This window comes from Triturus cristatus, chromosome 10, assembly GCF_964204655.1.
Source record: "Triturus cristatus chromosome 10, aTriCri1.1, whole genome shotgun sequence".
NCBI lineage: Eukaryota > Metazoa > Chordata > Amphibia > Caudata > Salamandridae > Triturus > Triturus cristatus.
The window spans coordinates 1,095,037,977-1,095,054,022 of NC_140593.1; the positions used below are offsets into that span (position 1 = coordinate 1,095,037,977).

General features: G+C 40.0%; 1 protein-coding gene across 1 annotated transcript in view; it reads right to left on the reverse strand.

Moving 5' to 3' along the window:
* The window catches only part of LOC146796630 (cytochrome P450 2K1-like), a 76,193-nt gene extending 65,704 nt beyond the window's left edge, over positions 1-10,489 (reverse strand). Inside the window, exons 1-2 of the mRNA XM_085629299.1 lie at positions 10,289-10,489; positions 1,021-1,183 (exon numbers count right to left, since the gene is read on the reverse strand). Of these exons, the coding sequence (XP_085485425.1) occupies positions 1,021-1,183; positions 10,289-10,489 (364 nt within the window). The remainder of the gene's footprint in view (positions 1-1,020; positions 1,184-10,288) is intronic.
* Positions 10,490-16,046: the final 5,557 nt, after the last annotated feature.

Genomic DNA, 16,046 nt, shown 5'->3' on the forward strand with positions numbered 1-16,046 from the left:
TAAAGCAGAAAGGATTCAGCCAGATGCAAATTGCAACTGTATGCTGGGAACAAAATGTGATATTTTGCATATTTTAGAAGATTATAATTCAGTTTTAGCTCAGCGGAAATTAATTCTATGTCCAATCTTTTTAAAATATGAAACAAAGTCACGAGAACAGGCAGTAGCCCTACTTACAGAGATGCCTAATCTTGAGATCGCTATTGCAATTGGAAACTATATGAAAGCCATAAAAGGTCTCTTTAAGAAGAAACTGAGAATGTTATAACGATTTTAAGATTGAGTTTTATTAAAATGCACTTTGCCCTGTTATAATTAATATAAAATTGAATTAAATGTTATTAATTTTCAGGGGATTGAATTGAACTGGTTATATTGATTAATTATGTTATTGTGTCACATGTGTGGGATATCCGTGCCGTTACCATTCCGCTTATAGACTATTAATTTTAAAGAAAATGGAGAAGAGTCTGTATCTGTATTGTTTAATATTCACAATGGGGTTTTATTGTTGTTTAAAGACTATGTTCTAAATAAACATTACTTTTGACTTGACTTACATTTTTATTTCACAATTAAACTTTATTATTTTCACCTACACTTTATCATAGGGTGATCTCCGCACGAAAGGTGAACACTGAATGGAAAAACAGTGTAAAGTTACTATTAAGTGCAGTAGTAAGTTTACACATGCGTAAATCTACAGATGTAAATTTCCCTTTGTAAATAGGCCCTACTGTTTGCAAATTTACTTTATGTGGCTATCCTGAAAATTGGCATTTATTGATCAAATGTACTCAGTGATGTAAGGGTTACATTTTCAAACATCTTTAATCTAAAAGTTTCTTCTAAAGACATCTAACCATCATCTTTCACTGAATACACCTTGATCCTTTTGGACCTATCCAACATGTGAAAATGAACACTTGTGTGAGGAAACAAAGATCAAGTAAAGTCAAGGGAGCCTGCTAGGAAATTAGGGAGTTCTGCAAAGAAATTATTTACGAACTGTTGCTTTACCATACTCTTGAGTTATTTTTGAAAAAATTGGTATTTGCGCTCTGTCTCCAAAGTCGTCAGCCTGATTAACGAGAGCATCCTTTATGGTTTCGTATCCAGTCAGCACCACCATTTTTTTGGGTCCAAAATGAACGGTGAATACATTGCCATGTGTCTCAGAGAGCTGGAACAAAAAATATGGATAGAATGAGAACTGCTCAAGTCAGACATATATTAAACAGAAAGAAAAGTCATGTTCAGTGACATTAGGCTGGATTTACAAAAGGGTACTGTGGTTGCAAAGTCTGGGACTCACAAAATAACAAACAAAAAAGGGCATTAGAACTGCAAGCTGCCTTTCAACATGGTGTAATTGTACACTGTGCACAGATATGTATTGTGGAAATAGAACTGTCACATGACATTCCCAGTTGTACGCCTGGAAATCTTTGTCTGGCACAACTTTCCAGATATACTACTCTGAAAGTTCAGGCATATCTCATTTAATGTAGAAGCAAATTGTAAAGGAAACATTATGAAGGGAGGTGAGGTAAGACGGATTCTGGGCTCAGCGAGCCTTTACCATGGAATGATTAGATGGCTGATTGCAATAAAGCAGGTGATGCACACCTAAAACATACACATTTACTCCTTGCTGTTAATGTCTGTGCTACCCAGCATGCCAATCTAGAAAGAATTGCACAACAGAAAGAAATATCATCTGCTGTGGGATACTCTGGAAACATCTGTGATTGAACAGAGCTTGTAGTTTGATGGTTGGTGCCTTACTTGGCATTTGACTACACTCAAATAAATGCATGCTAAACATGACATGGTTGGCATAGAAAGTAGATGATGTGTGAAATTCACATGATTTGCCTTAATGTAATTACATGAAATTTTGGGAAATTCCCATAAAACTCCATGTTTATATGTGAAAGGCACATCTGTCTTTTAGTGCTATATTTTAATGCAAAATTCATCTTTGCGCCAATTTTTGACAGGAGGAAACATTTTGTGATAAAAAAGCACAAAAAACACACAAGTGCAGCAAACAACAGCCACAGGCATGCTGATTGTTTGCATTGTTCCTGCGCTCCTGGTCTATATGTTGGCCGTGAACAGCAGTGTAATTAAACTCAGTCGAACATATGTTTATTTAGACCTTAGTCTTTCAAACAACGCACTACAAAACACATGTATAACATGTAGAATCAATGGTTAAAATCGGGCGAAGCCCACAATAAGACTTGATTAAAATCACAATTCATCCTATCATAGACTGGTCTGGTTTTACCTAAGACTTTTTGCACAGGTGGTTAAAAATCACTCCCCAGTTAATACTTAATTAAAGCCCCAATTCATCCTTCTTAAAAAAGTCAATTTGCTCCTAAAAATGTATCTACATACATTAAAAATCGCCCCATGGCACAAGTGGAATCCAGAAATCTTATTTCCAGGAATAATTTAATTGCTTGCTCCCTATCTCTGTTATCATACTTTTTTTAACTGGTTTTAATAACATTGTCTACTGATTTAAAAACCACAAGCAGTCTACCACAATATGTGTTAAATTTCCCTTCATATTGAATTAACATTTCCAGGTTTTATCTTTATTTAGCAATGTCCCGTGAACATCCGACATCAAGACTTGTTTTACCCCACATCTAAATCTCAGAAGACTTCACCTGGGCCCACTTATCCATGTGAAGTTCTTGTAAGATTAGGAGCCGACCATCCAGGATTCCATAACTATTTAGCGCCTCCCCTAATAAGGCCTGGTCAGCTGAATCAAATGTAGAGCTACAGTCCGCGAACCAACAATACAGCCCTCCACATTGCTCTATTGATTCCTTGGCTAAGGTCCATGGACTAAAGCAATGGTCAGTTGTCGAGTGCGCTCCCTTAAAACCTTGTTCTTGAGGAATGATTGAGTTTGCATCTGCCCAGTCCCTCAATGTCCCCAAAAGTATTTGTGCGAAAAATTTCCAACTCACATCAAGCAGGTTTATTTGCTGATAGTTTCCAGGGATGGCATAGCGCCTTTTTTATGCATGGGTTTAATAACTGCTCCCTTCCAACTATCCGGAAAACATCTTGTCAGGAAGATTTTCTTGGAAACTGAAGTGGAGCAAGTTGGTCCACCAGGCAATGTTTATTTTCATTATTACTGCCATTAGGTTATCTTGTCCAGCTGCCCTTGTAAGTTTTAGCATCTCGATTATTTTCTTAATTATTGGTGCTGAGAACCTCTCCTTTATTCCTTTATTAACAAGACATTTTATTGGGCCCTGGGTGATTATAGCATCTTTGTTGTAGACGTCCTCCAGGAATTCCACTCAAGCGCCCTCTCTCACTGAACCCGTCAGTTTCTCCTGGGCTTTTTCTATCCTATTCTGTACCAGCCTCCAGAATTCCCTTACATTTTTTAACTCTATTGGTTGAGCATTACTTTCCACTACTTGCTACTATATTTTTTAACTCTGTCCTTAGATTGTGAAGACATATACCCACTTTATTTCTAGAGAACCTTATATAGCTTTCAAGCTTTCTTATTCTTCATTTTAAAAGTTTACATTCTACATCAAACCAGGTAGTCCTGGAGTACTTCTTGTTCTTATTTTTATCTTGAGTGTTATTAAAAACCTTAAGTCCGACTTTTAGGCATGCAACATCCTCTTTAATTATATCCTTATACCACAGTAAACAAATCTGAGAGTACCTTTTCAACAGTAAATTCCCTATGTTTGTGTTGGAGAGCCTTCTATAAATGTAGGTATTTCTCAGAGATTTTTGTCCTCAGCTGTTTCGGATACCAAACCTTTATAGGGAGCACCTTCGTTTTTTTTGGGACGATGTCCAATCTAAGGGTTGTACTTAACAGATAGTTGTTACTCCCCTCTATTTGTAGAGCCTTGAATTTCCTAACTAAATTGAAGGCCCACGTGTGCACAAATACGTGGTTTATTGGGTAATTCTGATTGCCATACTGGAAGCGACATGTGACGTGGCATAATGGCATAATTTTGGGAATTTCACGTTGCAAGCAGCATGTTAAATTCCAGAAATTACACATATTGCCCTGGCATGATTAATATTTTGCCCAAGCCTGAAGAAATTCTCCTTGGCCTTTTACATACTGTGTGATGGTTGTGTCATGTTGGTGGGGTGTGTGGGCGCACTCACACACATACACAGATAGCTTGGTGGAAGATCTTGCTGCAGGATCATTCTGGAATGAGAGCAGCAAGTACTGATAGGGGGGCATATTTACAAGGGCTTTATCTCCGCTTTTTTGGCTTACAAAGCCAAAAAAGCGGAGATAAAACCAGAGCCCTATTTACAAGAGGGTGCTAACATGCATAATCGCACGTTAGCACCCTTTTTCCCAACGCCTCCCTTTGCATCTCCAATGAGATGCAAAGTGGGCGTTACTGGGCGTACCCCGGATGGACTACCTTGCAAATATTGCTGATGTTTACATCGCAATATTTACAAGGCAGCCCACATGAATTTAGCAGACGTTAGATTTTGGTGAAAAATCTAACGTCTGCTAAAATCCTGACTTAGCCATCACTAACATAGGGGGTGGATTATGCTGATACGACCCTGTGGGTCGAATCATGCAAGGTTATCGCCGTTTTGCAGGGAACATCGCTGGAAAACCAGCGATGTTCCCTGCAAAAGGCGATAACCTCGCTATTTCTGGAATTTTTATCGCCCTGGAGAAACGCGTTGTTAATAACGCACTACCAGGGCGATAAATTCCAGAGATAGCCTGCGGTAATATTATGATCGGTAAGCACGGCCAGCGATAATTATCGCTGGCCGTTGATAATATGCCCCATGGTTGGGCTGAGGTCTAAACAGTGCATTAAAAGTGTGTTTTCGGGTTTCCTCAGATGCAAATTCTCATCAACACAAAGATATTCTAACAGTCCGATTCACAAAGCCATTTATGGTTGTAAAAATACTTTTCTCATTGGAAAAGGCAGGTTTTGTGATTACTAGGTATTCACAAAATATGACCTAGCAGTCCCAAATTGATTTAGTCCTCCATAATATATATTACCCCAAAATGTTGTTATAATAGGCAACAGCTTAAGTAGTTCAAGTTGTGGAACGTCCTCAAATGGTGTCAGTTTGTCAACACCCACCAACTTCACTCTGACCCATTGTTTTTTTTAGTTTAATAAAAGCTTTAATAAAGTGAAATACAAATGTATAGAATTATCTGTTGCTTAGAGTGAAAAAGCAGGTTATGAAATAGAATACTAACAGAAAAGGCAAAAATAAATAATACCTAAAATACGAAAGAGGAAATTGTACAATAAACATATTAAGATAATATCATAATTCTGCACTTATGATATCACATTTTTTGTATTTTGAGAAAAAAAGGAAGAAGAAGGACGACAACAGAAGAAGATAGAGAAGAGAGGAAAAGGTAAGAGAGAAGAAAGAAAAAAGAAGAATAAAACTGTATGTATTGCATAGCTGTACATGTATCACATAATAAACCTAATATTATTATCATATAATGGATTATTCTATATAGTAACGTCATGTCATATAACAACTTATCTCATACAATACCAATGGCAAAATAACTATGTATGATATTAAACAGGAAGGGAAAAACAGTAATGGGCACTCTGACCCATTCTGACATGGAAATGGTCGTATATTGGGTCCTGGGCTGGTTTAAGTTCCTTTTCAAGAAAGGAACACGCTAAGCTTCATCTGCAACTGGTGCAGCTTTCCAGAAGTACTACTGGAAAGTTTTGGTCAATTGCATAAAATCTTAGATCTACACCCATACGAAAGCGTACATATACAGGTGCAGAGGTGTGACTTCTTTGTAAAGCAGATCATAGCAAATTTAGAAAGCTAGTGGTGGACTCGCTGGTTATTTCCAGGTTGGACAATTCCAATAGCCTCCACTTAGGTATCACCAAGAAACAAGTGCTGCATCTTCAGGTGGCTAAAAAGGAATGGGTAGGGAAAGCTGGGGAGATCTGACAACAAAGTCAATGACAGATGCAATGTGCACTGGCTTAAATTAAAAGTAGAGTTTTTATTTAGACATTTATATTTTTAGTTTTCTTTGCTTAAATCGCGCTACATAAGCTACCTACAAAAGAAACTCAATTTTTCCCATTCACTTTGGTCTTTCAGATCCAAAAGAAGGAATCAAATGTCCAGCACTTGGAAATAGTCCACTTTAGGAGATACATATATGTTGCCTACTAGTTTATGAAAATAACATATTACAGACTCTTTTAGACAAGGAGGATGCAATATCATGTTATGTAACAACACATGTCTGTGAATGGGAACTCCACCAGAATTCATGCATATGACAACAGTGTTGGATTAGCAAACATTATGTTTTTGTTTAATTTGTAGAAATAGAAAATTTACAATTGAAGCAAACATCTAAAATATATGTAATTAGGAAATAAGTGCTTTGCTTTGCTTCCATATTATTTACTTATTTATTTACTTAATAATGTATTTATCTAATGATTATTGATGCAGTAGTTGTAGCAATTAGAACAGAAACATTATACATAAGAAGCTATAGCAGTATGTAGAACAATAGAGCAAGGTGATTACCATTGAATCAAAACAATGTGGAATTTATTAACCAAGTGGAGGCATATTACTTGTGAAAACAGTACACATCTATAGGAAATGAGACAAGCAATATCAATTGAATTTTTGGTTTAAGGTGAGTGGGACAATAGTCTCTCATGTTGTCCTAGGAGCCAGAGAGGGGATATTAATGGTGTTTTGACCTCCCAGAGGGAGCGGCTTCCACGGATACCTGGTGGTAGGAAGTTCCACTGTAGCGGGTCAAGAAGATGAATGATCAAGAAGCTAGAAGTGTCACAGAGCAGCTTGGATGCGGCTAAGTGATCATGTCAATCAGATGTTAGGTACCATGTCAGAGAGTAGAAGGGATGTCAGAGGAGTAGATGTACAGTCAATAGCATGTAGATGGCCCTGTTTCTGGTAGACAGACAACCAGATTTGTGGTGATATTATGAGGTTGGGGTTTGCCTAGAAAGACTGCACAGGGCTCTTATTGCAAAGTTAAGTACCTTGTAGAGCAGGTGAAAGGTATGTTTGGGGAGGCCCACTGATAGATGATTGCACCTTTCCAGTCTGTTAAGTACTATGGAGTTAGCTGGTTCGGTTGGGACAATTGCTTGCATATTGTGAATACTTGATATTTTGTAGGGGTGGGTCATGAAAGATTTTGTTTCCTTGGGTGGGCTGAAAAAAACTCAGGGTTTCTAGTAAAGAAGGAAAATAACAGGGCATCGATGGAAAGTGGACTGAATCAGTTGGATAAAAAAACACCATTAAAGGAATTATGTAATTTAACAGGATGGAAAAGTGACTACCTATTGGTCCAGATGATGTGTTGTTTCTCGTAGTCATGCAAATTCATAGTTACAAAGCTGTGTTCCCAAATCAGCAATTACTTGAAGAGGGCACCCTAATACCAAGAATTTGAAATGCTTTACATCTCTTTTAAAGGACTTCTACTTTAATCTAAAATAGTTTCATGGTGAGACACTTACCCAACAGATTTGTAACGTATGTTTGCTAGACTACGGTTGGAAAGGCATGCTACAAGAAGAACAATTTTGTGATCAAAGATCACCATGAAACTGAGCTACAGAAGTAGATTTAAGAAGGTAGTTTAGAGGCCAAGGATAAAAGAGGTGCACATTTTATTTTTATGACCTGTGTGCTGGACGCTTGTTTTCTACTCAGTGTTACACTTTTGTATGTCATGGCAGTGAAAATATATGTGGCCCACTACACATCATTTTGCGCATCGGTTATGATAAACGCATGCATTTATTACTACAGTGAGAAAGTCAAAAGTGAGTTTATTATCACAGTACAGCAAAACTGACATGAGAAAAACACTTTTGACTGCCTTGCAGATTGTATGTTGCAATTACTTTACACATGGAAACAACTCTCTTCTAATAGTCACAAGGACTTTACAGTGTGAATTCACCATAGTGCAGACATTTCACCCTTTGTGTCCTGGTGTTTATTAAATATCTTTTGTGAAATCAAGTAAGATGGAAAAATGCCATGGCATAAGCGATATATGCGGATGTGCAAAGTATAATATGCTATTTATACCACTGTTGAGGAAGGGGATGCATTAGGTCTCATTCAAGGCTTCATCTCTTGTGAATTATGTGCTCTCCTGACACTTAGTAGTGTTACACTCTGTCCATCTACATATAATACATGTAAATTGCACCATAACCAGCAAGCGATATACATTTCAACAAGAAATAGTGTGCCTCTGAACACAATAACCTCAATGGAAAACTGTGCATGTGTGGTACTGCCGGACTTGGAACATTCAGGCAGTAGCGGCTGGTGTCATGGCAGAGTGGTGAGGTGGGGGGGGCAGTGGAGTGGCGAATCAACTACGAAAATACATTAAAAATAGAAAAAAAGAACTTACCTGCCGTCCACCACATCACCGCTCTTCTGCTTCTCTCTGGCTCAACACAGGCTCCCAGACTCCCCTACGGCCAATCCTGGTGCTGCTCTCATACTGCTTGTAGCAAGAGAGCAGAGTCAGGATTGGCCTGAGTTGCCTGGGTGCAGGCTCCCAGACGCCCTTACGGCCAACCCTGATGCTGCTCTCATACTGCTTGTAGCATGAGAGCAGAGTCAGGATTGCCCTGAGTTGCCTGGGTGCAGGCTCCCAGACTCCCCTACGGCCAACCCTGATGCTGCTCTCATACTGCTTGTAGCAAGAGAGCAGAGTCAGGATTGGCCTGAGTTGCCTGGGTGTATGCTCCCAGAGAGACTGGGAGACTGTGCTTGCTCTCTCCAACACAGCAACACAGCTCAGGTTGGAGACAGCTCAGTGCGCATGTCGGTTTGGCCAACCTTAAGACGGCCGACCAAACCACACTGACTGACATCCCCATGGCCCCGCCACCAAGTCTCAGCCCTTAGAACTTAAAAAATTAAAACGATAATAAACCTGTTTTATTATTGTTTTATTTTTTAACATTTGAGGTTGCTGGGGGGGGGGAGGGGTTGTGATGACGCTCCCCCACCATAGCAAGGGAGCTGCTGCTGTATCCGATACAATATTTTGCTCATTAATTTTCCTGGATTTATGTTTCTCTTGCTAAAAAATATTTTCCATTTCTCTATTTCATATTCATTTTGCAAATTAGCATCAGAGGTGCTCGCAGCACAATAAATTACTGTGGTATACAGCTTGTACAGATGCACTAAAAAGTATATGGTAAACATGTATTAGTTGCCTTCATAGGAACTGTAAAAATAGCTCAGTGAGCACACAACCACACTTGTGTGTTACAGGCAGAGGGAGCCATAAGACTCTTTGACCCTCATTGAGAGTCAAGCAGAGTGAAATTGACCACCCAACCAGGGTACATGCACGCATTTACCACTCACTCATAACTGGTAGTAAATATATCCATTAAACCTCTCGGAATTGGGAATTCTGTGTGGGTAACAAACTAAAAAAAAATGGCTCCTACCTGGCAATTTCTATTTGTTTAACTTGTAATTTCATAGTACTGGGGGTTGATTTACTCCTTGGTAAGGGTAGGGAAATTCTCATGTGGATTTTGCCATTCCCCCAGTACCATGTAACTCGGAATGAGGGACTAAAAAGAAAAGGAAGCTCTTACTAATTTAGACAAATGAGTGATCTCTGATAAATAAAGTTGTTTCTTATTAAACTCCACTAGCTATTATTATAATCCACAAAGAATGCTCCACCCATTGGAACAATCCATGTTAACATATGTTGACTTCACACGTTTTTACCTATTCGCTTTTCTGTCAACCAGATCAAATGAAAGGAGTAGAAAATAATAGCCACATTTTAACATAATAATTTTCAGTGTTGAGGGTTTTTTAAACTAAACAGTGGTTTAGATAGCAGACAAACAGGTAGATACTACATGTGCCTTAAATACACACTTCCAGATTCAAGCTTCTATGTCTTTCTATAAATTGACAGCAAGTACACAGTTCATACACTGTCCAAACTTGAACATACATGAGTACAAAGAAGCAGTGGACACTAAAATGGTCACCATTTCTCTAAAAATAAGTTTTTTAAAAACGTTGTTGTTGTGATAGTTCAAAGAAATATACCTTGCAGGCATGAGTTTAGCTAATATCTAGTGCAGGTGAAGATAAATGATAAATTCTAGGCGCCATGTTTTTGCGCCCGCAGTCACGTGACTCTTACCTCCATTAAAGATTTGTGGATGTTCTTGAGATCCACCACGTTGAGGTTACCAATGAAAGGCAGCGGGGCGGGTCCCGGGGGCATATTGAGCACTGACTTTTTAGAGTCATTCCAAAAATAAAATAAAAGTACTATACAAGTGACTAAGCACAGCAGAGAGCTGGTGCTCATGCTTTGCAGAAGAAAGTTTAGCACAGTCATGGTGACAACCAGAGAAATCCACTGTGTGCTCGACCAGCTGCTGAGTGTGGTAACCTTAGCTGGGCAGCCCTTATATAAAGGCACATTCCATCCTCCTAGAAACGCCCTCATTCTAACAGACCACATACTTAACTATTACAACACTGAATGGTGGGTGGTTATGACTGCACTCTTTAATTCATTAAAACATTGAAAATTCCAGTTTGCTTTTATATAGTTATATTTTGTGCAATGGGTAGCTTAGAAGTTTTGAACATACAGCCTTTATTTTACAATAATATGATTTCCAGCACCAAAGACAACATTGTAAGCATTGAGATTTGGAGCCCTTTCTAACTGAAGGATCATGAAGTCGGTACTTGAGAATGGTACTACATATGTGGTAGTTACATAGACACGATTCGTCTGATCCTAATAACCCATGACCCCTCCATGGCATACAAAAGGGTTCCAACACTGAGTTATTGGATGGGCAAATAATGCAAATAGTTTAGTCTACACAAAGTGTAAAAAACCTTGTTAAATGAAACAAAGTCACATCCAACACCTGTGGCATTTATACACCTCACTTGAGCAATGTTCACAAGATTTAGCTGATCATTTGAGACCAGTGGTGTAACATTGGCCCCCTCAGCCCCTGGGGTGCAGGGGGGGGGGCTTCAGGGGCTCTCCTCTGGTACTGTGGATGGTTGGCGGGTCCATGGCCTGAGAGCTCCTGGCTTGGTCCAGAGCATGGGGGCCCCCCTCCATGTACAGTGGCCCCCTCAAGTTTTGTTTTGCCACTGTTTGAGACACAATGTCATGGCCCTGGTACAAGCCCTCTTTCCAGGTAATGCTGCAGTGCTGTCTTCTGATGTCAAGATGATTGCAAGATATTTGCTCTAGAAGGCCACTGATTATGTCAATCAAAGGGCACTGGCGAACGGCCAGTTGCATTAAAAAGGGGGCCACTTTCAAAACTCTTAAACCTAGAGCACTGAGTTGCTTTGCAGGCCTTTGTCAAGGGTTTCTACACTGAAGGGAGAAGGAAGCAGTCAGTAGGAGGTGGAATGAGATGTCACAGGCATCCATTCGAAATAGGGTTAAGCTCGAGCTTGGTAAATCTGAGGTGAGGGCTACCTGTGCAGCCAACTGATTTTCTGCCTGTGCATTGACCTGTGCAGATACCTGGTCTTTGGGGTCTCCTAGGTGCAGCCTAGGAGCTGATCTAAGGACAGGAAAGCTCGAATAGACTCAACCCATTTGCTGAGACCCACCAACTTGTGTCACATACAATGTACCCTCAAGGACAGCACTATTCCTTCAGCAGATGGTCTATATTCACACCAAGTGTACGTACAATCTCACAATGGGAAATGGCACATAGGGGAAGTCAAGAACTTTACTGCAGGGAACTATGTGGGGAAAGGGGTTTTCCACAACACAGTCAGTTGACTCTCTTCCCAGAGCACCAGGGAAATAGCCTGTGCGGATGCATACAGATATAAGGTTCTATCAAGCATTGGTCTCTTCATAGTCTGGTGAGGTGCAGTAGCAGCTTCCTAGCATGGATAAGAATGTACCTTGCATTTTCGGTCAAGCACAGCCCTGTCTTTTGCTGCCAACACTTGTTGATGTCTGCTCTACAAGACCTTCTTCCATGTCACTAGAATGCAAACGGTGATGTTTGTGTCTCAACATCAAATAATGCGTACCTAAAACAGCTCCTGAATGCCTAGGCGAAAGTTGAGCACTATAAATAAACAAATGCTCCAGACTTGTGTGAAAACCAGAGCTTTCTCCCCATGTACAGTGATAGTTCTGGAAATTCTGCGATCAGGCTCTGTACCCAACTCCTTTGGTCCTGCACAGCATTGGGTTGGTGCAGGGTTTGGCCCATGGCCAGGCCCTACACTCAACACCAGCAGGCTGACTATGTGATGTTTCAATATAAAGGGTGTTATTTTAAGTAATTGCTGACTTTGTCAAAGTGTCAGAACACTAAAATATAAAAAGTGAGCCTATTGGCCTTCTCACGGGGGTCAGAATATCAACATATATAAAGTAAACCTATTGTCTTTGTCAAAGAATTTTCAGTTATGCTAATCAAATGTATATTTCATTAATTCACACATTGGAATGTTTGATAAAAGGGTTTGTCGGAAAACTTTTTTTAAACATTTTCTTAAAATTAAAACATGTCTTTGAGTTTTTTGTTAACATTTTTCAGGCCACAAGATGCAGCTATAAAAACAACCACAAGAGGGCCCTGTACTTCAGCTGAAGAGCATAGGGCTCCAGCTCAGAGTGCCTTAAAAAATATGGTAAGCTCTCCTGGGGTTATGGATTTAATGAACCAGAAGATTTACTGTTCTGTTTTTTTAATGTTGCTGGGGAGCTACTGCATACTCTGCCAACCCCCCCTCCCCCACAACATTACAAAATGCTTAGTGGCATCCTTCCCCTTCTAGGGGCCCCACTAGGATCCCCCAAAAATCACAAAAACCCTGGCAGTGCATTATGGAGAGCTTCATGCTAGAGAAGTGAATAATAAATAAATACATAAAATAAAATAAAATAAATTTTCACTTCAAGGGTACATTTTGGGCAAATAAAATAGCACTAAATGCCGAGAGTAAGTTGCGGACATTTTTTTCCCCACGAGCAGCAATAGCAGGTATGTGCTCAGGCTCGAAATTCATGTTCTGTTGCATTTAGTGCTATTCCTTAATGCACAAATTCCTCCTTGGGTCCATTTACGCCCACCCATAGTTACAAGCTGCTGCACATATACACACATAAAAACACCACACTCCAGAATGCCACATCATGACTGTGGGCTATCTAGGGCCTTTACACATTAATCTTTCTAGCCTAGAGCACAATGGGCAATAACATTCACACATAATGGATATTACTGTCGAATTCTACACCTATTTATATAGGGATACTATACTCATAATGCTGGGACCCACTCTGAAGCAATTGCTGCACACAATGTATGAAAGTTGGAATATATTCATTATAGAACTGCTATGTTAAACATGTGCAGAAGACATACTCTACATGTACAACCATTGTGTGGTGTTTTTATGCATTATTTTAGTAACTCGCTCAATGCTTACTGTTAATTTGTGTGGACAAAATATTGTGAAGCGTAGGGGCATATTTACAATATTTTGGCATAGGGCAGAACCTCAAGCCTTCTTGCTGCGCTGTCCTATGTCAAAAGAAAAGGGCTGAAATTTGCCGTATTTTTAAGATGCAGTGAATTCCTGTCCTTTCTGCCCGCGCCGGTGCACAAACTGCAGCCAAGCACCAATGCAGGCACCCTTGCACTATGGTGCAAGGGTGCCTGTGTTGTTGCCATGATTGTTTTTGTGCAGGAAGGTAACCTTCCTGCACAAAAACAATCAAAGGAGGCGTATTCCTCATTCTATGTGTGCTGCAGAATGCAGCACAACTGGAAAGAGGAAAACACAATGTAAACATTTCTCCTTATTACGCCTGCTTTGGGAAGGCGTTAGTGTTGGCGCTGCCCCAGATTTATGCTATGTTGTAAATCAGGGGCACTATCAAAAACCATGGGTGTCGTATGGGTGTTACATGGGCACGCCCACAGCAACACCTATGGAACGCCCCTGCCACACAGAGTAAGGCATGTTTACAAGGCCATGAAAAACCACACATGGTGCCTTTGCATAAAGTAGGAGTCCTCTTGCACGCTTTTATTTACTCCAAGATGTCCTTGTGAATTGGACGAAAAACATTGAAAATGAGAAATAAAAAGGAAATATTCATGGAACTATGTGGAGGTAGGACTTTTCACTGCTAGGTCTCAAAGGCATGTTGAAGTATATCAAAGAGTACTCCTCTAGTACAGCTTCCACTACTGATAAAAACTTTAGTGAATGAATTTGATGGATCATAATATTATGTGTGTCTGACACAGGTCCACGTGCAATACGTGCTGGTGTTTCACAGGACTCTTAACGCAACAATCGACAGTTCCTGCAATAATGTTGAAGACTGCCACAATCACTGTACATATATCTAACCATGGAGAAACACTGTCTGTAAACAATGTACCACAGTATTAAGAATAAAATGAGTGACCCTTATCTTCTGAGAGCTCGTTTGAATATATGTCGTTACTACGCATTCCGTTGCAACGCATGCCTTTACCACGCATGCGTTACAACGGAATGTTTTTTCTACGCATTGCCTTTACCTCGATTTTTCCTTTACCCCGCTTTTTCTTTTTGGGGGGGGGAGACCCCCCCAACCCCCCTTTCTTCTTTTTTTTGCCTTTTTCTCACGTCTTTGCCGACACTAAAAAAGGACTGACGCATTTTTTCGGATGAGGAAGAAGACGTTCCGTGATGACGTTGCTTGCGTGGTAAAGACGGTCGTGGAAGCAATACGCTTTGTGAAGACGTTTACGAGGTAAGTGTACCGTTGTAAACGTAACGCGTAGAAAAGCATTTGTGGTAAAGGCTGTTTCCCGCTCGTTTATATCAATGTAAAAATAACAACCTGCTGCATCTGGCTCTGTGAGTGACTCGTAGGTATACAACCTTTACAACGCAACTTTTACAACGCACTACACTTACAACGCATTTTTTACAACGCAACATCCACTACAACGCATTCCATTACAACGCAGGACACTACAACGCATTTTTAAAAACTACCTTTACAACGCATTCCATTACAACGCATACTACCTTTACAACGCATACCATTACAACGCATAATATTACATTAAAACCCCTACACTATCCAACACTTACCCTACTGTTGCACCCCCTGGAGTTAGAATAGTAATTTTTACCCCTATACTATCCAACACTTGCCCTACTGTTGCACCCCCTGGAGTTAGAATAGTAATTTTTACCCCTATACTATCCAACACTTGCCCTACTGTTGCACCCCCTGGAGTTAGAATAGTAATTTTTACCCCTATACTATCCAACACTTGCCCTACTGTTGCACCCCCTGGAGTTAGAATAGTAATTTTTACCCCTATACTATCCAACACTTGCCCTACTGTTGCACCCCCTGGAGTTAGAATAGTAATTTTTACCCCTATACTATCCAACACTTGCCCTACTGTAGCACCCCCTGGAGTTAGAATAGTAATTTTTACCCCTATACTATCCAACACTTGCCCTACTGTAGCACCCCCTGGAGTTAGAATAGTAATTTTTACCCCTATACTATCCAATACTTACCTTAAATGCAATGTAATATTATGCGTTGTAATAGTATGCATTGTAAAGGTAGTATGCGTTGTAATGGAATGCGTTGTAAAGTTAGTTTTTAAAAATGCGTTGTAGTGTCCTGCGTTGTAATGGAATGCGTTGTAGTGGATGTTGCGTTGTAAAAAATGCGTTGTAAGTGCATGCGTTGTAAAAGTGTGCGTTGTAACGACATACATCCTGACTCGTATCACCAGTGAGTGCCTCACAACTTTTTGAATAAACTATTGGGCATATTTACAAAGAATTGATGGCGGGCTGCCAGCATTTTTGCAGGTCTGTGTCATTTCATAAACGCAGGGAGGCGCCGTATTCAC